Below are 27,135 nucleotides of genomic sequence, written 5' to 3'. Positions count from 1 at the left end.
TCACTGGCTCCATTCAATTTATTACTTCTTCTACCTTATTTCACTTTGTTTTAACTTTATTTGGTAATTTAAAGGGAAAATTTAGGGCTCCTTTTACGAAGGTGGGCTAGTGTTTTTAGCGCATGCACCGGATTATCATGCGCTAGCCGAAAAACTACCACCTGCTCAAGAGGAGGCGGTAGCAGCTAGCGCGTGCTATTCTGTTCATTAAGGCCTTAATACGCCTTCATAAAAGGAGCCCTTAGAGAGAGATTTAAATGTAAAAGAGCAACGTTGGATATATCATTTAGATACTGTGGAACCTAGAGGTTTGAATGCTGAGGTAGAGTGGGTTTCATTGCTTTGACAGCTCTATCCAATGACGTGTAGGGAATATCAGCTGTTGATTTAAATTAGTGTATTTAAACGTCATGAAAAACGCCTCCGCCATCTTGCTTTGAAAATTTAGTGAGGCGGATGACATTGGCGGCTCAGGTTACTACAAATATTGTGTGTAAATTTCAGTTAATAATATAACATGCTTGAGGTTTGGAGTTCGTAAAACTGTTAGATGGGAGACTGACATGATTTTTTTTTTTTATTGTAGGGGGGACCCTTGAGAAAGCTTTATGCGAAACAGGTCGGGTCCAGCCCTCCCGGGTCGAACTAAATGAGAGCAACATTTGAGATAAGTGATTTCTCTTAAGCTCTAAAAAGAAAGATATATGCATACATTTAAAGAAGTAATATTTCTTTATATATTTAAAGGAGATTGTAAACATGGTTAAATTTAAGAGCAGTTTAAAATGCTTCCTTTTTAAAGATGCATTTGATTAATGTATCTGATTCAATTTTGAAGTATTTTATACAATCTTAATTCACCTTTATCTCTTATCAATTTTAAAACTCTTCCCTATCCTTTCCCTTGGTTTCTTCCCTCTATTTTTAATTTTTTTTAAAAATTGTAATTTTTTTTCATACTTCTCTTTTGTTTTATTCCTCCCTCCCCCCTTAGTATGTCTGTCCTTGTATTGTCTTTGCCCATTATTTATTTTTTATTTTAATTGTACAACACTTTGAAATATATTGTAAAGCGTTTTATCAAATTTTAAATAAACTATAAACTATAGTTCATTTACCAAACAATGTTAAAACAAAGTGAATGAAATAAGGTAGAAGAAGTAAAAAAAATTGAATGGAGCCAGTGACGATCTGACACATAAATCTTCACCATTGTGAAAGTTTATTGAGCGATGGAATAGTGCTGCTGAGGCTCAGAGGAATACATTCAAGCTGGTGATATCTCTGGAGACTGTGTTGAATGGATCTCTGAGTTAAGACATTCAATTCATAAAGAAAAATCATTGGAGTTTAACCTCATTCTTTCCCATTCTCATCTTCTCCATATCTATTCTGTCTTAATGAGTCTTATACTACATGGCACTGTGTGGAAATTATTTTAATTAATAGATGGAAGGGCTGATGGGGGCTTACTATGTCCTGAGGACTGGGTTGAAAATCCCTGGTTCACTGCATGCAAAAACACACACTAGATAGAGATACAAAAGCTGAACTGGTCCAATACACTGGCAGATAGCTATACCAGTCACAATCCCACCACAATCAGGGCAGGATTAACCAATAGGCCAAGTAGGCACGTGCCTAGGGCCCGAAATGGTCAGGGGGGCCTGATGAAGGAGGGCATCAACATTGATTTTTCCAAACGGCGATGGGCCCTTCCTGCATCGATCGGCAACCTGCCCCCCCCCCCCCCCCGATTGGCAACGCAGGCCCCACCCCGATCGGCAATGCGCCCCCCCCCCCCCCCCATCGACAGAAAGTAAGAAAAGCAAGCAACGCAGGTAAGAAAGGCAACGGGAATGTAATTGTGCAAGTGGTGCTGTTTGCCCTAAGCTTCCCTCTGACACAGCTTCCTGTTTCCACCTGGGCGCATGGTGGGGTGGGGTGGGGCGGGGCAGGGGGCCCAGTGTACTTGTGTGCCTAGGGCCCTCAACTAATTAATCCTGCCCTGACCACAATCACTTATTTTCCTTAGATGAACCCCCCACTATCGTCCAAATTCACACACACCTCATATCCCATCCTAGTCACAACATACATACCCCATTCACTCAATCAAACATACCCCAGCCATCATCAATCTAACCACTACCCACTGGGACCCAGGAGCAACCCACGAAAACTCCAGAACTACCTAGATGGATCATTCGAGCACTGAAGCAGTATATCCTTCCAAAGGGCCACATAGCTCATAGCATCCAACAGCCCTGCGGCAGGGGTCCGCTGGATCTCATAAGCCTATTTGTATCTGCTTGCTGGTTATATGATCTCTATTGCATTTGCCAATAAACATATATTTAAAAAAAAAAACACACACACACTAGCCTCTTAATGCATCCAGATCAATTAAATGTGCATTAACTTGTAATTTACCCCCCTTCTACGAAAAAGCGCGTGGCTCTCTGCGCTACAAACCGCTAGCGCGGTTTCATAGAAGAGGGGGTTAATTTAAATGTAATCAATTTTGTGTGCACTAACATTTTTAAGGCATACTAATAACCACATGTGCACTAACAAATGCAGTTTCTCATCATTCTGCACTGAAGTACATGCTAGCATTTTTTTTTGGTTCCTGCATAATTTCATAAGTGCTTATTTCTCTGGGTGAAATGCTGTTTTACCTACATATATGCCCTGCAAAGTTACCCATTAAAATTTCATCGACATTTTAGATATCCAGTTCTCTAGTTTATCCTCAAAACACTATAGGGGAAATTTTATTTCTCGGCATCTCCATTTTAGGCACCTCAAGGGTGGGTAATAGGAAACAATTTTATAATGGAACTTAGGCATTTAGATTACATTAAAATTCAGCATTGGGATACCAGCCAAAGAGCTGGCTTTAGTAATAGACACCTATATATAGCAGAGATGCATGTTACTTACAGTATGACAAATCAAAAAATGTGGGAACTGGAGTAAAAATAAACCAACCACTACTATACACTCCAGTTATATATTCGCTGAATACTGTGCCAACTATGACCTTACCCCTAATGCCAGAAAATCAACCAATGAACTTTTTACTATATAGAAAGGGGAGAAAGTCTCAGAAGCTACAGGGAAAACCTTTGCACCGGAGCTATGAGGGAGAGCTAAGTATTCTCAGCGGCTACCCCCACACCATCACCACCCATGCTTCTATCATTGGCCAGAAAAACCCCTTTAAGTAGATTGTAAATAGATTTAAATAGTAGTGGTTGGTGTAACTTACTGTATTGCATAAGTGCCTATGTCCCATCCATGTGTATGCCGCTCTTGTGAATTCATGTATTTACAGAATTCGTGTATTTACAGAATTGCACTTAGGGAACATTCTGGCATAAATGTGCATACATGTACAACTGCAGACATTTATGCTAGTATTCTATTTACGAGTAGGCACATAACAGCTCTCATTTTATAGCAGCGCCCTTATAAATATTTGGATAGTGCCTGGATGAAGCATGGGCAGAGCCAAAGAGGTCCCAGAACATAAACAAAAAGCAGAACCATTCAATCCATTATTCAAATAACTTTTCTAGATAACTTAGGGCAGCAAACAAAGCCTTAGTAGAAGGACCCCAAAAGGTTTATCCTATGTTATCCAGATAAGTTATCCAGGTAGCAGAGTGACTATTGATGCTATCTAGATAAGTTTCAGTGGCGATTGCATTATCTGGATATTCAGTGCCAACAATTATCTGGATAGTGGTAGTGAATTATCTGGATGGTTTTTGATCCCCTCTGCTGCTGTTAGTAAAACAGCAGACAGCGGAAGATGAATATTGACTTGATAGTTTTGTGAAGTTGGGTCACTGTACATTTACTCACTGACACTTACACATGGAAGCCACCAAATGATGCCACTCATGTATTCTAAGCTTACTAAAAAATGGCTAGTATTGATAAATATTCTGTTCAGGCTACTACAATTCTGATAGTAAATATTCTAGTCTGAACGTATATAAAGATTATGTGTCTCTTACTATATTCCAAAAAGACGCCTCAGCCCCACCACTCCACCGCTGTGTTAGTTTATACTGCGGGAAGTCTGTTGTGGTGCCTCATCATTGGCAGTCAATTTGTAAATGTTATTAGTATTTTTAACTTATTTCTTTTTTCTTTTGTTTTTCTGTATTTTATAGAATAAATACTTTAAATAACTTCATCACTTCAATGCTGTGCTGAATGTTTCAAAAGCAATAAATACTTATCTCAGCCAAACACCTGGGAGTCAGACCCGACATGTTTCACACTAACAAGTGTTTTATCAAGTGTCTCCCTGCAAAATATAGAACAGAAGCTGTCACATTCGATTGTGCCCTGCCCCTCTCCTAACAAAAACTTAGTGAATTGATACAGTGTCTATATGTTGCACTCACCAAGGCTGCCGCTGTCATCCGACTCCAGTCTTCCTGTGAGAAAAGATGGCGGCGGCGTCCTTGGCTCCAGATTTAAATACTCCCTCTCAAGCTAACAATGTACCCGCCCCCTGCAGCTCATTGGCCAACCAAAATTACATCACCGATCCCCACTCGATTTCACTATTCAGCCCACGGGGTTCAATGGTGTCCAACATAAAAATAAATCTTTGTTAGCTCTCGTTAAGCTTAACCTGATCGCCCCCTCCATCCCACCCTACCACTTTGTTAATAACACGCCATCTTAAATCACTTGTGGTATGCTTTGCTCTCAACCAGTGTTCTACCAGGGGTGCTTGTGCTACCTTGTTGAAAATACGGGATTTATGTTCTGTCAGAGTCCCTAATATATGATTTAATTTTTGGGACTTCCTCCCTAAGGAAGAAGTCCACCACCTTTGACAGGGGTTCCAAAATAGAGGAATGGGTATTGACAATGGGACGGCCCGGAGAGTTCGTTAGAGTCTTATGTATTTTTGGGACAAATGAAATCTTCGGAACTCTCGGATTTTTTTCAAACATGAAGTTGTATTCTTTCACTGCGATTTAACCTACCTGTAGGGCAATTTTTACGCATTCGTGGGAGAGTACAGAACACAGGCTAAAAAATTGACAGACAGACTCAGGGTGAGAGATTACCCAGAAAGATCTATTAAACAGGCTTTCAACAGAGGTAGATATGCAGGAACCCCTGAACGCGCTTAATAGTGACAGTGATCAGCTCACATGTGTTCTCCCTTTTTCGAGAGCTGCCAAAATGGTGGAGGACATGTTTAGAAAGTATTGGTTTATAGTAAAACCTCATAAACCTTTAGAGGCTTTCCCTAGGATAGCGTACTCCCGGGGGATTACACTGGGCCAACGTTGCAACTTTCAAAAATATGGGAGCCGACCTGAGCGGGAGGGGGGCACCACGGGGCATGTGGAAAATGCCAGTGGTGCCCCTCCACCATCCAGGGTGACATTTGGAAGGTTCCAGGGAGGACTTTATCCTTAAGATCTAGACATAACACCAATTGCAACACCCAGGGGGTAGTATATGCCATCATCTGTCCTTGCGACCTCATATATGTGGGTCGCACTAATAGAAAGATAAAAACATGGCTGACAGAACATAAATCCCGTATTTTCAACAAGGTAGCACAAGCACCCCTGATAGAACACTGGTTGAGAGCAAAGCATACCACAAGTGATTTAAGATGGCGTGTTATTAACAAAGTGGTAGGGTGGGATGGAGGGGGCGATCAGGTTAAGCTTAACGAGAGCTAACAAAGATTTATTTTTATGTTGGACACCATTGAACCCCGTGGGCTGAATAGTGAAATCGAGTGGGGATCGGTGATGTAATTTTGGTTGGGCCAATGAGCTGCAGGGGGCGGGTACATTGTTAACTTGAGAGGGAGTATTTAAATCTGGAGCCAAGGACGCCGCCGCCATCTTTTCTCACAGGAAGACTGGAGTCGGATGACAGCGGCAGCCTTGGTGAGTGCAACATATAGACACTGTATCAATTCACTAAGTTTTTGTTAGGAGAGGGGCAGGGCACAATCGAATGTGACAGCTTCTGTTCTATATTTTGCAGGGAGACCCTTGATAAAACACTTGTTAGTGTGAAACATGTCGGGTCTGACTCCCAGGTGTTTGGCTGAGATAAGTATTTATTGCTTTTGAAACATTCAGCACAGCATTGAAGTGATGAAGTTATTTAAAGTATTTATTCTATAAAATACAGAAAAACAAAAGAAAAAAGAGATAAGTTAAAAATACTAATAACATTTACAAATTGACTGTCAATGATGAGGCACCACAATAGACTTCCCGCAGTATAAACTAACACAGCGGTGGAGTGGTGGGGCTGAGGCGTCTTTTTGGAATATAGTAAGAGACACATAATCTTTATATACGTTCAGACTAGAATATTTACTATCACTCATGTATTCTATGCATTGTCTTGTAAAATCACTGCTTCTAGAATCTAGAATCAGAAAATAATATTAAATATTGAACTAAGACCAGTACTGGGCAGACTTGCATGGTTTGTATGTGGCAGTTTGGGGGAGGATGGGCTGGAGAGGGCTTCAATGGCTGGGAGGGTGTAGATGGGCTGGAGTAGGTTTTGATGGAGATTTCAGCAGTTGGAACTCAAGCACAGTACTGGGTAGAGCTTTGGATTCTTGCCCAGAAATAGCTAAGAAGAAAAAATTAAAAAAAATTTAAATTGAATCAGGATGGGCAGACTGGATGGACCATTCGGGTCTTTATCTGCCGTCACCTACTATGTTACTATGTTACTATGCTTCCACTGTACATGCACTGTACATGCCAGCACATACAGTATATGCCAATTACCTTACAGTTATTTTACAAAGGGCCTCAATTCAACAGAGCATTTTGTAAAACATTGGGACATCATAGATGTCCTGACCTGGATGCCCCTCTACATATTTAGTCACTAAACGGAAAGAGCTGAGGTGGAACAATGGTGCTCCCACACTGAAGGAAAAGAGGACACCAGAGGGTAAAGACAGGTAAAAGCAGCAAACAAGCACCATTCTGACTTCATGTGCTACTTTCTTTAAATTAGCTCCCTTATTTTCTTACGCCTATTACTAGTGGATTGATTTTTTACTGCATCAAGATTTACAAACACTAGGGGACACTCGATGAAGTTACAGCGTAATACTTTTAAAACCAATAGGAGGAAATATTTTTTTCCCTCAGAGAATAGTTAAGCTCTGGAATGCGTTGCCAGAGGATGTGGTAAGAGCAGTTAATATAGCCGGTTTTAAAAAAGGTTTGGACGTTACCTGGAGGAAAAATCCATAAACTGCTGTGGTGACAGACATGGGAGAAGCCACTGCTTGCCCTGGATCGGTGACATGGAATGCTGCTACTATTTGGGTCAGACACTTGTGACCCGGATTGGCCTCCGTGAAGACGGGATACTGGGCTAGATGGACCATTGGTCTGATCTAGTAAGGCTATTCTTAAATATATGTTCCATCCTTGCTTACACCCTGTGCTATCTAGTAAAATGTTTGATCGTGTATTGTTTGACATTGTAATGTAGCATAGTATGTTATACTTTCTTTGTAATTTGAATATCTTTACTGCTGTTTAATTGTCTATCACTTATATTTGACTTATTCTTGCTATACACTGCCTTGAGCGAATTCCTTTAAAAAGGCAGTAAATAAATCCCAATAAAGAAATCAATTTATTGAGCAAATAAAAGTAGGCCAAACAGGGCTAATCTGTAAAATTTTACTATGCGGCATACATGTGAATGCAAATAAGCTTTTCAATTAGACTCGACATGGAGTTGCATTTTGGTGAAGAACTTCAGAAGTTGCAAGTGTAAAAAGCCACTAAACAAACTTGACTAATACAGTAGTATACTCTGTAGCTTCACATTGGAATCAGTACTTGGTGTAGGCAGGTTGCTTTTACCTTTGTTTGACCCTCTGGTGTCCTCTTTTCCTTCACTGTGGGAGCATCATTGGAGCTAATAATCAAGCTATAAATCAGAAAAGTGTGCAACCCTAGATAATTAAATTAAATAATTTCCACAATGACATTCTAAACCAGTGGTCCCCAACCATGTCCTGGAGGACCACCAGCCAGTCAGGCTTTGAGGATAACCCTAATGAATATGCATGGAACAGATTTGCATGCCTGTCACCTCCGTTATATGCAAATCTCTCTCATGCAAATTCATTAGGGCTATCCCAAAAGCCCAGCTACCTAGTGGTCCTCCGGGACAGGGTTATAATATGAATTGTCCTCGTGTATTTATGATATTTAAATAATTTACTACTCATTTTTATTTTCAAGCTACTTGAATTGGAGGAAAAGCCTCAGGGCACAGCTCAGGACTTCTGTCCTCACAAAGGTCCAGTTTCTCTAATCTTGCCGTACAATGAAAGATTAAAGAAACTGGGCCTTTTCTCCCTCGAACAGAGGAGATTGAGAGGGGACATGATTGAAACATTCAAGGTACTGAAGGGAATAGACTTAGTAGATAAGGACAGGTTGTTCATCCTCTCCAAGGTAGGGAGAACGAGAGGGCACTCTCTAAAGTTGAAAGGGGATAGATTCCATACGAACTTAAGGAAGTTCTTCTTCACCTAGAGAGTGGTAGAAAACTGGAATGATAAGATGTTATATTTATGTGATATATTCTTTTTTGTTGTACATGGATATGGGAGGGGGGAGGGTTATATCTTTTTGTTGAAGGATGTGATGGATTTTCAAGTGATATTGTATGATAATTGTTTTTATATTTACTGTGCACTTGTTTGTGAATTATAAAATGAATAAAGAATTTTTTTTAAAAAAAGGAAGTCCTTCACCCAGAGAGTGGTAGAAAACTGGAACGCTCTTCCGGAGTCTGTCATAGGGGAAAATACCCTCCAGGGATTCAAGACAAAATTCCTGCTGAACTGGAACGTACTCAGGTAGGGTCAGTCTCAGTTAGGGCGGTGGTCTTTGACCAGAGGGCCGCTGCGTGTGTGGACTGCTGGACACGATGGACCACTGGTCTGACCCAGCAACGGCAATTCTTATCTTCTTATGTTCCTATGTTCAAATCTTTCTGAGCCTCCTCATAGGCATAAAAACCTCTAAAAAGAGCAGCCTAATAAATAGTCACTGTAAATCTATTTCAAAACAATGCAATATGCAAATTCAACTGTTCTAGTCCATCTCAAATCGATATTAAAATATATATATATGTAAATACAGTGACTTATCTTGTGATCCCAATTAGTTGTTATATTGTTGACTATCTGGCTCCTCTTCGCCCATTAATTCATTAATGTTCAGTTTTAAACCACTGATAAAGCATAAATACATGAAGACTATTCATTTTATAACATATAATCAAACAGATGGTTTAGAATATCATTGTGGAAATTATTAAATTAAAGCATCTTTGGACCTCCCTAATCTGTACCTCAAACATACAGTACTGTGCCAAATGGGTCTTTTAACGTCTTCGACTATCTGAAAATGTGAAACAATCTCTGGACCAAGATGATACATAAAAAATGAACCTGCGGAGGCTCTGAAATTTAAGGAGCCATCACTTACTCATAAAACTCAGCAGCAGGTGTCATTTTGAACTTGGAATACTTGGTACCATTTATAAGCAGTGATCCATTGAGAAACTTGGGGTTTGTACAGTTCTCACTATTCCAGTTGTGGCCACAGTTCACCCAAGGGAGATCCGAAGTGAAGGATGAAAACAGGTAATACAATGACCAGGCAATGATGACATTGTAGTAGAAACCCACATACAGGGCTATAAGTATCACAGCATATCCAACACCTGTAGAAAAGTAAGAAATAGATAAACATGTATGTCATACTCTGCTTCAGAAAGAAAAGTGGGAGCACAGAAACAGAAAGAAATGTTAACTATTTTGCCTGCATCAATCAGGGTCTTCTGAAGCAGCTGATTGCAAAACGCATCAGGACCTGAGACCCATTTGTACTTATTCACACGTTCACATGCAGCTAAGTTTAAATTTTTTACTGTTTGATGTGGTGAATTGACTTTTTGTCTTTCTATTTAAATATATTAAGTAATTTGATAACAAGCACTTTATACACTCAGGCCCAAATTCTGTAACCGGTGCCTAATGTTAGGCACTTATTTCGGAGGCGCCCATCTAGATAGGCGCCTATCTAAATCGAGTAACAAGCTCAATTAAGCTTTTTAATCAGCAATAATTGAAACTTAGGCGCCTATCAAGAAAGAGCGATTCTGCAACAAGGCGCCTCTAAAAATTTAGGCGGCCTTCAAAAAAATAGGTGCTATGCACGTTAGGCGTGGCTACATGTTAAGGCACCTTGTTGCAGAAACGCTGCTCTTAAGCGTGCTTAAGGTCAGCTAGGCGCCTAACTTTTAGTTGTGCCTAGAGCTGGCCTATTTCTTGGGCGCCTCCAAAATAGGTTCCGGTTGGCATGATTCATTAAACAGCACCCGATTTTACTTGAATCGCGATGAACAGGGCCTAAGTAGGTGCCTAATTTTTGGGCGCTTCTTACAGAATTTGCCCTTCATTGTTGTGCAATGATTGAGAACTTGAGCCGTTTTCAAAGGTGGGCTTTCTAGTTCACTGACAGGTGTTTTTACCTTGTAACGGTTCTCTGAGCACAATACAAGTGTGACTTAGTAAATGCTGTGAATATTTTGATTTATGCCCTGAGTGTATTCACTTGATCTATTCTAGAAAGTAAGACATTTTTAAAACTTCACTCAATTAATGAGACAGTGGGAAGAGAAGATGATATGGATTGATGTGTTTTCTTCTATTAAAAACTATCATTATTTTTTTTAATCCATGTTTATTTCCTGGAACATGAAAGCCTTGAGGGGTTTAAGAGATGAAAATCATAAAAATACGATTAGTGATGAAAGAAATAGGAAAGAAGAAAGAGTAGGCAATATAAGCCAACTGCCTCATGAGCACTGCCAGCCTTAGAGCTGGTGTACGTGTGTGTATCTATGTGCTGGAAATACACCGATAACTTATATCATATAGACGTCTATGTGCTTGAAACATCCAAATCCTAATTTTGCAAAGGCAGGATTGAGACATCTACCACTGCAGTATGTCCAAATAGCGAGGGGACATGTTCTGGGAATGTTTTGGGTAAGACTAGGCAAGGTCTGAAATTTAGCCATCCAACAGTGATTACTGAAGGGAAAGAAAAAAAATCTACGTCTTAAAAAAAAGGATGTCCTTATTTAGACCTGGTACTTGAAACATCCAGCTTTCAGAAAGGTGCTCTGATTGATCAGCTGTCACTGAATAGATTAAAACGAAACACCTCCTTAATCCCCACAGAGGTTGCTGTCCAGCACCCTCTCCCCTGAAAGTGAAACCAGAAAAATGCCTAACGTACCTGTATACGAGAAGACAGCTGCAAACCTGAAGGCTACTGAAGTAATGTGCATTCAGATGCAGTAGGAACTTTTCTGTTCCTGGAGGCTCACACTTTTGGGCGTCATATTTGGAATCTGGCTGTATGCATGTAATTGTCATTAGATGGCATTCTACATATTGCGCACATAAGATCCAGAGCACGCAACCGCAAGGGGAGAGTAGACTTGAGAGAGGAATGGACTAGCAGGTAGTAGAATACTGGCATTTAGGCACAAATATTTATGCCAGCTATTGAGCTGGCATAAGTGCCTGTGCTAGAGTTAGGTGCATAAATACGGACTTATGCTAGTATTCTATAATGGCAATTGCATGTGCAGGTGCTGTTACAGAATCTACGCTTTGCATGCATCACCCAGCACCTAACTTTAAACAATCTATAGAGAAGTAAGCCCTAGAAGCCCCATAATAGGAATTTTCATGTAGCCAATAAAAGTGGCAGTTAGGGTAACTAACAATTAACACAATGCTATGCTGTCTACATATATTAAAAGCCAAGTTAAACAATTTTGCTGAGTACAAAAATTGTCCAGGCAATACTCAGCCAGTGGCTGTCAGCATTTAAAAAAAAACAACCGTGGTAGTGTCGCAAGGCCATAGCTGCCTCTAGGGACAGGAGCAAGGGGAGTTTGCTCCTGCTCCCATTGACCCCCATTCCACCACCAGGGATTAAAAGTAAGTGCTGCTGAATATCAGCAATAATTGAGCAATTTACCCACTTAAATCCTTTTGACTATTGAGCTCTATATTTTTGTTCTTTTACTGGTGCAAGATTGGCAGCCATGTAAAATCTTCAAGAACCCTGAAAATATTTACTAAGAAATCTATTAACACGTTACTCCTGTCCATAAATGATTTTTATGTACAATCTTACTAAATTTACATAATTTGAGTGTAGTTAACAGAACAGTTAGACTGTAAGCTCTTCCGAGCAGGGACTGTCTATAAATGTCAAAATGTACAGCGCTGCGTATGCCTTTCATCACTATATAGGTGATAAGTAGTAGTAGTAACAGTAAACCTTTTATTATAGCACTATTTATGCCACGCAAACATAGTCCTTTCTAAAATGGTGGTATCTGCTTTGTATACTGCAATGTTCATTGTGTTATTTCCTATCATCCGTATACTGTTGAGGGCAGTTTTGGAATACAAATGGTTAAAATTGGGGTGATCATAAAAATAGTATAAGATACTGCTAATACTGGACAATACACATCAGTATTGTTAGCCCAACAGACTTGAAAGGCTATGGCCTCAGAATCGGAGCCTACGCACAGCAGTGAATCACAGACTGAGATGATCCACGTAGTTATGCAGCTCCTGCTCCAATCATTGGCTGGTATTTAAATTTTTTTAAACTTTTTCTAAAGCAATTTTTCAATAAAGCTAAAACCCTTACAACTTTTAAGGGATACTGTGTGTATGTGATAGCCAGGATTTGAAAAAAAGTAGACCAAAAAGACTTATCTCATTGCTGACTTGTCTTTAAAACATATTCAGTCACTAGTGTCTGTTTGCCGACGCGGCCAGCGTTTCGCGGAAATTTTAAACATCCACTGCGTCAGGGCCACCAGGACATTCAAAATCACAGGCTCAATCAGTTCACTTGGTCACAGAACTGATTGAGCCTGTGATTTTGAATGTCCTGGTGGCCCTGATGCAGCGGATGTTTAAAATTCCCGCGAAACGCTGGCCGCGTCGGCAAACAGACACTAGTGACTGAATATGTTTTAAAGACAAGTCAGCAATGAGATAAGTCTTTTTGGTCTACTTTTTTTCAAATCCTGGCTATCACATATACACAGTATCCCTTAAAAGTTGTAAGGGTTTTAGCTTTATTGAAAAATTGCTTTAGAAAAAGTTTAAAAAAATTTAAATACCGGCCAATGATTGGAGCAGGAGCTGTATAACTACGCGGATCATCTCAGTCTGTGATTCACTGCTGTGCGTAGGCTCCGATTCTGAGGCCATAGCCTTTCAAGTCTGTTGGGCTAACAATACTGATGTGTATTGTCCAGTATTAGCAGTATCTTATACTATTTTTATGATTACAGTATATACTGCTGGGGTAACTAGTTTTAGGTTGTAAAATTGGGGTGACCCATATATTAATTGAGGCCACACACTTCTCCTTGCCTCACTCACACTCCACAACACATAGACCCAGCATGCCCCCTTTGCTGCCCCCACCACACATAGACTCAGCATTCCCTTCTGCTATCCCCCTATCAAACCCCTCATCCCACAGACTCAGCGTTCACTCATTGCTGCCCCTCCACCATACATAAATCCAGCATGCCCCTTCTATTGCACCCCACCACACAGACTTAGCATGCACTCTCTGCTTCCCCACCACCACCACACATAGACCCAGTATGCACTCCCTTTTTTAAAATTTATTATTTATAATTTTCAAATGAAATCACAAGAATCCACTTGTTACAGTAATGCAGAGAATACAATAATAGAGTAAAAAAAAAGTCCCAAAGTTAACAGATCAAACATGATTGCATAAATTAGGTATTCTTTGAAAATGAAGTACTATTACAGTTAATCAGAATTTTAAACTCTTAGAAGACCCTCAATAAAGAGGAGAAGCAATTAAGAAAGAGACAGGGAGGTCTCATTATTTATAGAAAGTCACTATACCAAAGGAAATGGCTTAATGTGTTACAAAACGACCTTTAATTTTCTGAAACCCTACAACATTTTCATAGTGTCCAAGAAGATACGAAGGTGCTCAGGAAGAAAAAAAAACATATTTAATTCCAGTGTATCTTATTAAACATTTACAGGGATAACGAAGCAAAAAAGTAGCTCCCAGGCTTTTAACTTCTTCTCGCATAGCTAGAAACAGTTTCCTCCGATCTTGAGTGGACTTTGTCACGTTAGGGAATATCCATATTCTCTGACCCATGAATAAACTTTGAACGTGTTGGAAGAATATTCTCAATATGGCATTAAGGTCTTGTTCGAAAACAAAGGATATTATCAAAGTGCCACGATATTCTATTTCTTCCTGGGAGTTTTCCTGTATATCGGTTAAATTATTTGATCTATCAGCCTGTCCATCAGGTAAAGAAGATCCAGCTTTCTTAGGAAGGTAATATATCTTATTTATAGGTGGAATTGAGTCCAGTGGAAATTTTAGATTTTCAATAAGGTATTTTTTAAACATATCCATTGGAGAAGTAACTAAAGATTTAGGAAAATTCAAAAGTCTAAGATTGAGTCTTCTATTATAGTTTTCAAGCTGTTCAGTTTTCTTTTGGAGGAAAAATCTTTCTTTAGTAAATGTTCCTGTAAGATTTTGAAGTGAGGCTATTTCTTTATTAACATGCTCAAACTTTGTATTAGTCTCAGTTTGAATATTATGCACAGAAACTGAAAGATCATCCAGCTTACTTACAATTGTTGAGATATCACCAGCAGATTTAGTAGCAGCTACTTCTAGCTTCTGGAGCACTCGCCAAATGCTCTCCAAAGTCACCTTTGAGGAGCGGCTGTCTTCCGCTCCTGGAGTTGTTAAGCACTCGGCGCTCAGATCAACATGAGGCCCCCCCTACCGCATGTAGACGTTGGACACACCAGGTCCTCAGAACTCACGCTCGTAGCGTCTTCTGCCGCCGGGTTAGGTGGCAATCGGGTTGCCGGAGGGGAGAGTAAGATCTCAAGTCCCACAACTCCGGTGGCTCCCTCCATCGGAGCTATCACTGGGTTCTTACCCCCTTTGAAAGTGGCCAGAGAGCTAGTGAGAAAGCACTCCATTGATGTCTGGCCAGACGTGGAGGGTCCATCTGGAGAAAGCTCTTACACTTTGTATGGGGCATTGTCAAAAAAATCCAAGTACAAAGGTATGTTTATTGTGGTTGTAAGGAGCGATGGAACACAACTTAATAGCTGCTATCATGCTGCCGCCATCTTGCTTCTCCCCGACCCAGTATGCACTCTCTGATGCTAAACCCCTGCACACAAGGACTCAGCATACCCTCTCTGTTGCAATGCCAAGCATGTCTTTATGTGTTGGTCTCCCCCCTGTTGGCGGCACATGAATCTCTCCAGCATCTAAGTCTCTGCCCTCCCCCTGCCGCATACCTTTACAACTCTCTTCCACAAAGCACTGGCACTGCAGCAGGACACCTAAGCCACCTGAACTCTGCTCTGGAGTGTGTTCTCTGACTTGTCCCACTCCCTCTCAATCAACATTCTATTTCACATAGGTGAATCAGGTCAGTGGGACACACTCTGGAGCAGAGCTCAGTCAGCATACGTGTACCACTGTGGGTGAGGGGAGGACTTTGAGAGGCTGGCGAGATTCTTTTGCTGCTTGCGGGGAGGGATGAGGGGATTGCCAGTAATTTATTAGCACTACAACTACTAATCATTTCTATAGTGTTACTAGCTCTATGGGTGTTACCCATCTATAAGACAACCCCGGGTTTTGGAAGCATTTTATGCTCAAATTTCTTGAGTTATAATTGAGCATATTTTACAAAAGACTCCTTCCCCCCCCCCCCCCCCCCCCAAGGAGCCTTTTGTAAAATCCTCAGGGAATTATGCATATCCAAACCTGAACATCCAATTCCTACCTAGACACCCTATGCTAAATCAGGTTTCATACCTTTCTAGTGGACAGCCCTAAGACATTTGTGACTAGCATTCATTAGATTAATGTAAAATGAATAGAATAGTGAGTCTAATATGTATTGCTAGGCCACAAACCTTAACTCTCACTCATTTTGCATGGACATGATGAAGCAGAGGTCTCTAAAGCTAGTTATGAAAGCAGTTCATTCAATAAAAAGGGTATTACTTCCAGCTTTTTGTTGACCTTTATTTCTACATATCTAAGTGAACTAACATAGCCACACTGCAGAGAGAACAAATACACTCAATTAGGTCTAACATTTCTAAACTGAAAAGCTGAAAATGGGCTTGCATAATTTGAATTTAGCCATATTTCTAGATTCATCCACTAAAGCAAAGCAACCTGTGCTATCAGAAAGGTGAATTATTGTGTGGTGTCATTAACCCATGTTAATGATTGCATAGATTACTGATTAGAGCTTCAGAGAATCAATCCTATTTTCATATATCACCATATCAATGTATAGAAGACACATTATAAAAGGTTTACGTGACATTTCCATATGTATAGAGCACATTTACATTTGTTAACCAGCAGCATGGAAGCCTCCCATTAGAGGTGGTGGAGACAAAGACTGTGTCTGAATTCAAGATAGTATGGGGCAGGCACCTGGGATCGCTTAGGGAGACAAGGAGATAGTGCTGCAGATGGGCATAATGGATTGGCCAATTGGCCTTTATCTGTCATCATGCTTCTAGAACCTTAAAGTTCTATGACCTCATAATTCAGGTGTAAAGAGCCTTAGCCTATAGGGAGAGGAGGAGAAAGTAGATGCTGAGGATAGGTAGACTGGATAGGCCATTTGGCCTTTAGCTGCTGTACTGTTTCTAGGTATGTATAAGCAGTGATTTTAATCCAAACACTACTAATAATCATTTGTTGCAACACAGAGAAATGTAAAATAGGTATGTTCTGGACAGAGTATACATATATTCCATATTTTAAAAGGTAATTATATTATGCCATAGGACATTTCCCTATTTACATTTAGACCTGCTTCAAATCACACATACTGTAATTCTATGTAAACTAAAGACTTTCTTGTTCAAAGACGCATTCGTTTTATAGCTTATGACATCCTGATTCCATTTGCTTTCACAGATGTAATTATCCTCTCCTAAATGTGCTTACCCTCTATGTCTTCCTGTCCTATTCAATATTGTATTTCTCCCCTTCTACCTCATGTAATCAAAGTCAGCCTATAATGTCTAAATGTATATTTATACCGTCTTGTAATGACTATTGTTTGTATATCCCTCCATTTTTATAAATTTTATTACTGTAAGCCGCTTAGAAATCTGATAAGCGGGATAACAAATTGTAATAAAACTTGGACCTGAGATTTGGAGAAGACAGAGAGGGGGAATTGTGCCTACCTGTCTGGTGTTCAAAATTATAACAAACGGCAAAAAGGTTTGACTTTTGGAGACTGGTTTCTTAATCAGCTCCCCACAGACATGCAGGGGGGAAATTCTATATATGGCACCTAAAAAATCAGAGTGGGAAAAGTGCTTAAAGTTAGGTGCAGTTTATAGATTAGCACTTATGCCCAGGAACTGCACCTAACTTCAGGCATGACAATTTCCACCAATGAACTAAATAACAGATTTAGTGAAAATCCACTAATAATATACAACACCTTCACATGGACAGTGCAAGGTAAAGACATTAAAAAAACAACACAAGCACAGGTTCAAGGGAAGAAAAAGCTCAGAAACAAACCTCACGATGGTGGTTTCAGGTGGTCGGGCAAAAACCTAATTGGCATAAAAAACCTCCCCTGGAATAACTACAGGCTCTGTGCGGTGCAATATTTAAGATAGGTAAAGAAATTGATAACTTAAATATTGCACCGCATGGAGCCTGCAGTCATTCCAGAGGAGATTTTTTATGCCAATTATGACTACCTGAAACCACCATCGTGGGGTGGGAAGGTTTGTTTCTGAGGCTTTTTCCTCCCTTGAGCTTAATACTCCTAGCTTGTGCTTGTGTTGTTTTGTTCACTGTCTTTACCTTGCACTGTCCATGTGAAGGTATTGTAAACCACAGTTCTTCAACCGCCGGTCCGCAAAAAAATCTTGCCGGTCCGCTGCGTCCGCAAAGGATTCAGGACCCCGCCGCAGAAAAATGTACCAGCGTCAGCTGATGTGCAACTTCCTGTTGCCGTCGCTATGCCGGCACTCCTGCCTGCCACCACCGACTCCTGCCGCGTTTGTCTCCGCACCCCCAGAAAAGCAGCGGCAGGTCTATGTGCTTTTAACTTCGGCACACAGCTGCCCCTAGGCCAGGGGTCTGCAACCTTTAAGACATAAAGAGCCACTTGGACCCGTTTTCGAAAAGAAAAAAAAACTTGGAGCCGCAAAACCATTATAAAACAAATCTAACACTGCATATATTGTTTCTTATCTTAATGCTATATACAGGATCACTAAATTGAAAATAAAATCATTTTTCCTACCTTTGCTATTTGGTGATTTCATGAGTCTCTGGTTGCACTTTCTTCTTCTGACTGTGCATCCAATCTTTCTTCCTTTCTTTCAGCCTCCTGTATGTTTCCTCTCCTCCAGACCTCATTCTCTCCCCCAACTTTTTCTTTCTGTCTCCCTGTTCCCCCTTCTTTCTGTCTCCGTGCCCTCCCCCAAGCCACTCGGTTTGCTGCCACCGCAATCGGGGAACAGCCCCCAAGCCACCGCCGTCCCAAGCTTTCCCTGCAGAAGTGTTGCGCTGACCAGCATTCCGCTCCCTGACGTCAATTCTGACGTAGGAGAGGAAGTTCCGGGCCAACAAGGCATTTCTCCTCATTCCATCCAGCCTGAGCCCCATCTCTCCTTGATCCAGCATTTCCCTTGTGTCTGTCAGAATTACCATTCCACCTATTTTCCAGCATCACCCTTCTTTGTGTCCATCTCACCTATATCCCTATCTCACCACTTTTTCAGAATCTTCATTTGTCTCTGTCCTTATCTTTACGCCATGTTCACCATTTGCCCTTTCAATGTCTTTATCTCCCCCCCCCCCCACTTTTTCAGCATTACTTCTATGTCTCTATTTCACCTCCTCTTCATGTCCCCTCTGTATCTCTATCCTTATTCAGTAGGTCCTGCTTACCCTTTCTCTTTTTTGTGTCACTATCTCCATTTTCAGCTTTCCCCCCTTTTCCTTTGTTACTGCACCCTGTAGCTAGAATCTTTCCACCCTCCCTCCACTCCGGCCCAGCCCAGTATGAAATATTTCCTTTTGTTTCCCTCCCTTCTCTCTTTCTCTCTCTCTTCTGCTCCCTCACCCACGAGTCCTGCATCTGGCCCTCTCCCTTCTACCTGCACCTGGCAACACCCCCCTGCTCTGCGGCTCTCTTCAGCAACTTGTCAGCAGCGGTGATCAAGACAAGCTACCGACATCGAGGCCTTCCCTCTACGAGTCCCGCCTTTGTGGAAAAAGGAAGTTGAAACAAGCGGGACTCGCAGAGGGTAGGCCCCGACGTCAGAAGCTTGTGTCGATTGCTGCTGCTGAGTTGCCGAAGAGAGCCGCGGAGCAGGGGATGTGGCCGGAAGCAGGTAGAAGGGAGAGGGAGATAGGAAGGCTGTAGATCTCCGGAGCATGACACCGACCCCGGCCAGGATGATTTCTTTTTCAGGCACCTTACAAGTCCAGCGTCGCGGCGGGAAATAGCCATGCTGAGCAGTGAGCTCAGCACTACACAGATGAAAGCCTTGCTTGCTGATTGGTCCGGCGGCACGGCGGGGCGGGGCCGCCGGACCAATCAGCAAGCAAGGCTTTCATCTGTGTATGTGCTGAGCTCACTGCTCAGCATGGCTATTTCCCGCCGCGACGCCGGACTTGTAAGCTGCATGCCACACTACCGGAGCCGCAGCAAAGGTGGAAAAGAGCCGCATGCGGCTCTGGAGCCGCGGGTTGCCGACCCCCGCCCTAGGCAGTATTTTACCTCGGTTTCATGAGGCAGCCTCGGGGCCTTTGGTAGGCCGGCCCGCTTCGATGATGCGATGTGGGCCGGCCTACCAAAGGCCCCGAGGCTGCCTCATGAAACCGCGCTAAAATACTGCCTAGGGCAGGGGTGTCCAATGTCGGTCCTTGAGGGCCGCAATCCAGTCGGGTTTTCAGGATTTCCCCAATGAATATGCATTGAAAGCAGTGCATGCAAATAGATCTCATGCATATTCATTGGGGAAATCCTGAAAACCCAACTGGATTGCGGCCCTCGAGGACCGACATTGGACACCCCTGGCCTAGGGGCAGCTGTGTGCCGAAGTTAAAAGCACACAGAGCTACTGCTAACCTACATAGAGGGAACATTTTCTGGAGAGGGAAGGAGGGAAGGGAGAAGGGGTACTCCTGGACAAGGTAGGGGAAGAGGCTACTGCTGACAGGGGAGAAGGGAAAGGGAAGGGATGAGAATTACTGTTGGATAAGGGGAGGAGGAAAGGGAGAAGGGGTACTCCTGGACAAGGGAGGGGAAGGGGAAGGGAAGAGAGTTACTGTTGGATAAGGGGAGGAAGAAAGGGAGAAGGTACTGCTGGACAGGGGAGGAGGAACATTGGAAGGAAACAGCTGGCAGGGAGATTAGAGGAGGGGAAGGAGTCAGGATGGAATGGAGAGATCAGATGAGGGAAAGGGGAGAGACAGAGGAATGACAAGGTAGAGAGAGATTGATGCTGGGAAGGGGGGTCAGATGAAAAATAAGGAAAGAGGGACAAAGATGCTAGATCTGGTGTAGGAGAGAGGGGCATAGAAAGAACGCAGATACCATATGGGAGGGGGATGGGTAGAGGGATGGAAGAGGCAGATGCTGGATTGAAGAGACAGAGGGCAGACGCTGGATGGAAGAGAGTGAAAAGACAATGAAAGCAGAAACCAGAGACAACAAAAGGTAGAAAAAAATAATTTTATTTCTATCTTGTGATTAGAATATATCAGATTTAAAATATGTATCCTGCTAGAGCTGATATTAGACATAACTGGGGAGTGCAAAGCCCAGGCAGTGCGTCTTTAGCTTCCAGCTGGCTTAGGGCTCTCTCTGACCAGGAGGCAGTTGCCCTAGTTGCACTCTCCCTAACACCATTCCTGCCATGTGTGACTGCGGTATTCTGTTAGCATGATATTTGTGTAGCATTCTGTAATAATTTGGCTTATTCAGTTTTCTTGATAGTAGAGGGGATATATGTGAAGGGGAGGGGAGACGGGGATTTTGTTGATCCTTGCCCTGTATTATTTATATTTATAAAATGACAATTGTACAGAATATTGTTTCTTTTTATACTTTAATAAAGTATGTTCAATATAAAATCATAACTATTTGAGGCTTGTGCGGATGGGATCAGATGGTTAACGGGACCGAGCTTGCGGGGATAGGGCGACAATGGGTTTTTAAAAATTTCAGTCTTATTAGTTTGCTGGTCCACAAAATAATTATTTTATTTCCGCCGGTCCATAGGTGTAAAAAGGTTGAAGAATACTGTTGTAAATCATTTCTACCAATGAAAACATGGTGCAAATTCTTGTGCTTATATTTAGGTGCAGAAGCCCTTATTCTGTATTTATGTGTGTAACTTAAAGGAACATCCCTGAAAAACCCACCATCCGCCTATTTCCGTGCCTCCTTGACTTACGCATAAAATATAGGAGCAGACCCCATGCCTAAATTTAAGTGCATAACTTGTAATTAATTCTAATTAGTGCTGATTGCTAGTTAAAAACCATCAATTATTGGTACTAATTAGCTTGACCTTTTTATAGATTTAGGGGGCTAGAATAGTTTTATAACAGGTTGCATTGGTTAAGAGCCCCTGTATCACTCGCAGTTCTTACTTTCTTCCAGTTTGCCAAGCCATAGCCTTCAATTGCAGCTCTTAGTGCTAGCCTCGATTGTTCCCGGCTCCTAGTTCTAGTCCTATGAGATTTAAGTTGCAATCTTTGGCTTGTTCAAAACTTTAAAGCTCTAAGCTCCTGTTGCATCTTGTAAGGTTGAATCCTGATTTTGTTGTCAGCCTTGTTCCAGCCCGCCATATTTATTGCATGAATGTCTAAATCGTTATTTTACAACCCCCCCCCCTACGTTTACAAAACCGTAGTGCGGTTTTTAGCGCCGGATGCGGCAGTTAACAGCACTAGGGCCCAGATTCTCTCTACGGTGCCGATATCAGCGGCCAACTAAAAAGTGGCCGCCGATTGCGTGTCAATCACGCAATGGTGCTGTAGAGAGAATCATGCATTCGAGAATGCTAGGCGACGGAAATGTAAGTCAGGGTTTTCCAGGCCTACATTTCCGGTGCCTATCTTTGTGCTGAATCGTGCCTACGTAGGCATTTTAGGACGCCTAACACCACTTCCAGTATTAGCCATGCCCTTAGTTCAAGTTTCAAGTTTTATTCGACTTTCATGAATCGCTTATTTAGTTTTACTAAGCGACATACAAAAATTAATAAAATATAAACATATATTTTTACATACTATTTAAAATTTAAAATAATGGGGTAGACAATTAAACATACAGATCTCAACTAATACAAAAGGGGAGAAGAGTGAACTACAATTAAGTTCATAGGAGAGGCATATATGGTAAAAACAGTAGGACGGAGAATCTAAAAAAAGAAAGGAAAGGAAAAGAGTGAGAAAAAAAAAGAGTGCAATTAGAAAAGGAATTTTATATAAAAACCGAACGTATTTTAAAGGTTAAAAGCATCTTTAAAACAGAAGCTTTTAAAATTACTTTTAAAACAAGCCAAATTGTTTTCCTCTCTTAAATATTGTGACATAGAATTCCAAAGCTGTGGCGCCATCACTGAGAATATATCGTGTCATCGTATCCCAATAACTTTCAAAGAGGGGCATTAGGTGGTCTAAAGCACCTATGGAGGTGTGATTCCAGCATTGATTTTTTTTTTAGGCACCTTTGAAAATAAATTTTAAAACGTTGTTTAAATGGCTGATTTTTATTTAGCTTGGGTGCCTACCAGTGTCTAAAAAATTGGCACCAGTTAGAGAATCCAAGTCGAGGTGCCTAATTGCTAGAGCAATACGTACCAAGTTTGGCACCTAACTTTCAATTAATTCCAATTAGTGCTAATTAGGAGGTATTGAGTGCTGATTATCAGCACCCATTTAAGCGTCTCACTTTAGGCGCACTTTGAAGAGTTGGGAGTTTTTACCCATGACAATTGTCAAAGGGAATATAGGAGTGTAGCGTGGGTTTTTTGTGGGGGCAAATTAATTTGAAAATTGTCCACAGTTTGAGACTACAATAATAATGGAATCATGTCAAATAACTTACCTTTAAAAACTGGGCAGATTTTCCAAACAGTAGCAGCCCCTTCTCGGTTATATTGGCCCAGTGCCAATTCCATGTAAAACAATGGCATCCCAGCGATGATTAGAAAGAGAATATAGGGAATTAGAAAGGCACCTGAAAAGCAAAACATAATGAGGAGATTATAAGCCACGCTGCTTTCAGATAAGACTGTAGGCCCTCTGATGACATTAGCTTGAGCTGCCATAGTAACGTCCCGTTTTCAACATATCTCCCCCAATGTTGAAATAGCTACACAGAAGAACCCACTCACTATTCACACACCCGCCAACCAAAAATGTCAAACGAAGAAAACTATATGACAACCTAATGGCCACCAGAGCAGCAAAACTAGACCGACAAATCACCAATCTGCTGTCTTCAACCACTGACTACAAAATCTTCAAAAAAGAAACAAAAACTCTACTCTTCAAAAAATACATAAAACCTATTTAACACGACCAGTTCCTTCCTAAGCTCCATCTACCACACTGTCTACTGCTATCAAATCTAAAATGTTCAAAATACCCAACATGTATTACCTTAATTTCTTGACAATTCTTATGTAATCCGCCTATATATCTTGTAACTTCATGACAATTCTTTTGTAATCTGCCTTGAACCGCAAGGTAATGGCGGAATAGAAATCACTAATGTAATGTAATTTTGTATAGAGTATAAAATTTTGACAGTTATACTTCAGGTATATGGAAAGGCACCCTGGTATTTAGTGCAGTTGTTAAGGACGTACTTACCATCTCACTCTTTGTGCTCAGAATCAACAATGAAGTTATCACTTGAGCATAAGCATGAGATACATTAAAAGAAAATATGGATGACAGCAATTTCTGTGGCAGGTCCACAGTTATGGAATGCTCTGAATGGTACGTTAAGGTGTTGTCGAAACCTGAAGTCTTTTAAGAAATCTTTGAAAACTCATCTGTTTGTTAGAGCATTCATATAAATCTGGCAGACTTTTTCTATTTTCCCTGCCACTTATGATCGCATAATTATAAAGAATTGTATGTTTGTGATGTAATGATGTGATAATAGGAATTATGTAGGCAAATGCTGCAATACTCTTAGGTTATAAGCGGAATACAAATTGTTAAAATAAATAAAATAAAAATAGCATAGTAAACGATGGCAGATAAAGACCTCAATGATCCATCTAGTCTATCCAATAAGGAGATTGGAGCTTTGTTTACCACCTTGTGCAGATTACATCCCTCCATACCTTAATCCCACACATTTTTTAATTCTGCCACTGTTTTTGACATTACCGTTTTCCCTAGGAGGTTATTCCAGGCATCCTTCACCCTCTCTTTCAAAAAATATTTTCTGGTGATACTTATAAGTCTACCATCCTGCAACCTCAGTTCATGTCCTGTAATTCTACCATGACCTTGTTTCTGCAAAATATTTGTTTCTATGCTAACACCCGTCACCTACCACAGAAGATCCATGCTAAATCCCAGAAAAAAAAATTATTTAATTGAAAACCAGAGAATGCATGCACAAAGAACCAAATATGAATATGCATGTGGACTGCCTAAGTGGGAGATCAAGTAGGCACCTATTTAGGCACTATGGGGGTCTTTTACTAAGGCGCACTAGCCAATTTAGCCCCGCCCACTAAATGCTAACACGCCAATTATATTCTATGGATATGTTAGCATTTAGTGCGTGCTAAAACGGCTAGAGTGCCTTAGTTAAAAGACCCCCTATATTTTGAAAGCATGTAGGCACCTATGTGCCTTTATAAAAAAAAACCTGAAAAATGAACCTGTGCACAACTGCACCTGCTCATGAGTATAAGCACAAAATGATATGCATTAAGTAGGCATGTGCATGTGCACAATTTACAAGCAATGCCTGCATTCCACTGGACTCTGCCTACATTCCCAAAACTACACCCACAACACACCTACTTTACACCGTATTCTATAACATGTGAACCTACATTTCATAGTGTGCCACCCCAAAACAGTTGTGGCCATGGGATGAGCATGGATGGCTCAGGGGAATACCCAGAAATTAGGCATGGTGTTATAGGATACCTGCTTTTGCATGCCTGACTGCTGGCTAAATTGGCTAGTGCGCCTTAGTAAAAGACCCCCATAGTGCCTAGGGAATGTTATAGAATACGGTAGTTGGGCACAAGCATTTATACCAGCTTTTGGCAGGTATAAATAACTGATAAGCGACCGGTGCCATTTGCAGAATTCTCCCAAAATGTGTGCTAAGCTACTATTTTGTAAATTTCATTCTACGCAGAGTGCTTTACAAAATATTATCAGCACAGATCATTCCGGTGCCTAACTCCGGGCACCATTTATTGAATTTCCCCTTATCTCTGGCTTTAGAGCAGGTGAAAATATTTATTTAATTTTCTATACCATTCTCCCAGGGGAGCTCAGAATGGTTTACATCAGGGGTGCCCAACTAGTCTATTAGCTCAGGAAGGCAACGCGAGTCGATCGCGGAGCCCATCCCGGGCTCCGTGATAGACTCGTGTTGCCGGCCTGATCTACCGGCCGATTAGCCTTCCTCTCCAGTGTTCTCTCTAGGGCCTTTTAGCTGTGCGGTCCGCCCAGCTGTCATCTGCTGCTGCTGCCACCGCTGCTGAACATTAAAAAAAAACAACAACAAAAAAAAAAACCGGCTTGGAGATTTCAGCCCGTAGCGAACTTATGCTCCGGGCTCTAACGTGTGCGTGCCGGCTTCTCTTTTCTTCCCTCCGAAACCGGAAGTTATATCCGGGAGGGAGGGAGGGAGAAGGGAAGCCGGCACGCACATGTTGAGAGCCCTGAAGCAAGCGTTCGCTACGGGCTAATGCGGGAGACAGGTTAGTGAAGCATTTGTTCTTCTTCCTGCCGGGTCCTGCCTACTTTCTGTTTCAGCGAAGGCAGGACCCGGCAGCATTTCCCCCAATAGGTCGATCGCGATCTTGGGCCAATCAGCCTTCCTCTCCCCGACAGCAGAATTGACGTCGGGGAGAGGAATGCTGGTCGGCCAAAGCAGGGAGAGCTTGGGGCGGCGTCGGCTTTCGGGCCTGTTATTGGTGGCAGTTTGGGGCCTGTTTTTGGTGGCGGTTTGGGTCCTGGTCCCCGATGGCAGTGGCTTGGGGGAGGGCAGGGAGAAAGAAAGAAAAAGGGCAGGCAGGGAGACAGAAGGAAAGAAGAGAAACAGAAAAAAAAAGAAAGGGAGGCAGAGAGAAAGAAAGGGCAGGGAGAGAGGAAGGAAAAGTTGGAGGAGGGAAGGAGGTCTGGAGGAGAGGAAGCATACAGGCTAAAAGAAGGGAAGAAAGATTGGATGCACAGTCAGAAGAAAGTGCAACTAGAGACTCATGAAATCACCAGACAAGGTAGGAAAAATGATTTTATTTTAAATTTAGTGATCAAAATGTGTCTGAATTTATATCTGCTGTCTATATTTTACACCAAGGACCCCTTTTACTAAACCGCAATAGAGTTTTTTAGCGCAGGGAGCCTATGAGCGTCGAGAGCAGCGCTGGGCATTCAGCGCAGCTCCCTGCGCTCTAAAAACTGCTATCGTGTTTTAGTAAAAAGGGAGGGGGGTATATTTGTCTATTTTTGTGTGGTTGTTACTGAGGTGATAGTGCATAGGGTCATCTGCTTTGACCTCTTTGGAAAAACCCTGGAATAGGAATGATAATTAACATTTTCTATGCGTACAGTGTGCGTTGTGTTTTTTTTAAATTTTATTGTTGGTAGATCATTTTGACTTGGTCATTTTAAAAGTAGCTAA

General features: G+C 41.6%; 1 protein-coding gene across 2 annotated transcripts in view; it reads right to left on the bottom strand.

Annotated features, from left to right (window-relative positions):
- The window catches only part of SLC6A2 (solute carrier family 6 member 2), a 269,420-nt gene that overhangs the window by 177,504 nt on the left and 64,781 nt on the right, over positions 1-27,135 (bottom strand). For both annotated transcript variants that reach the window (XM_033943527.1, XM_033943528.1), the window contains 2 exons: positions 23,350-23,481; positions 9,555-9,792 (listed from right to left, as the gene is read on the bottom strand). In XM_033943527.1, coding sequence (XP_033799418.1) covers positions 9,555-9,792; positions 23,350-23,481 — 370 coding nt within the window. The remainder of the gene's footprint in view (positions 1-9,554; positions 9,793-23,349; positions 23,482-27,135) is intronic.

Source organism: Geotrypetes seraphini, chromosome 4 (assembly GCF_902459505.1).
Source record: "Geotrypetes seraphini chromosome 4, aGeoSer1.1, whole genome shotgun sequence".
Classification (NCBI taxonomy): domain Eukaryota; kingdom Metazoa; phylum Chordata; class Amphibia; order Gymnophiona; family Dermophiidae; genus Geotrypetes; species Geotrypetes seraphini.
Note: the sequence above shows the minus strand (reverse complement) of the source record. Positions and strands in the feature narration are given on the sequence as shown.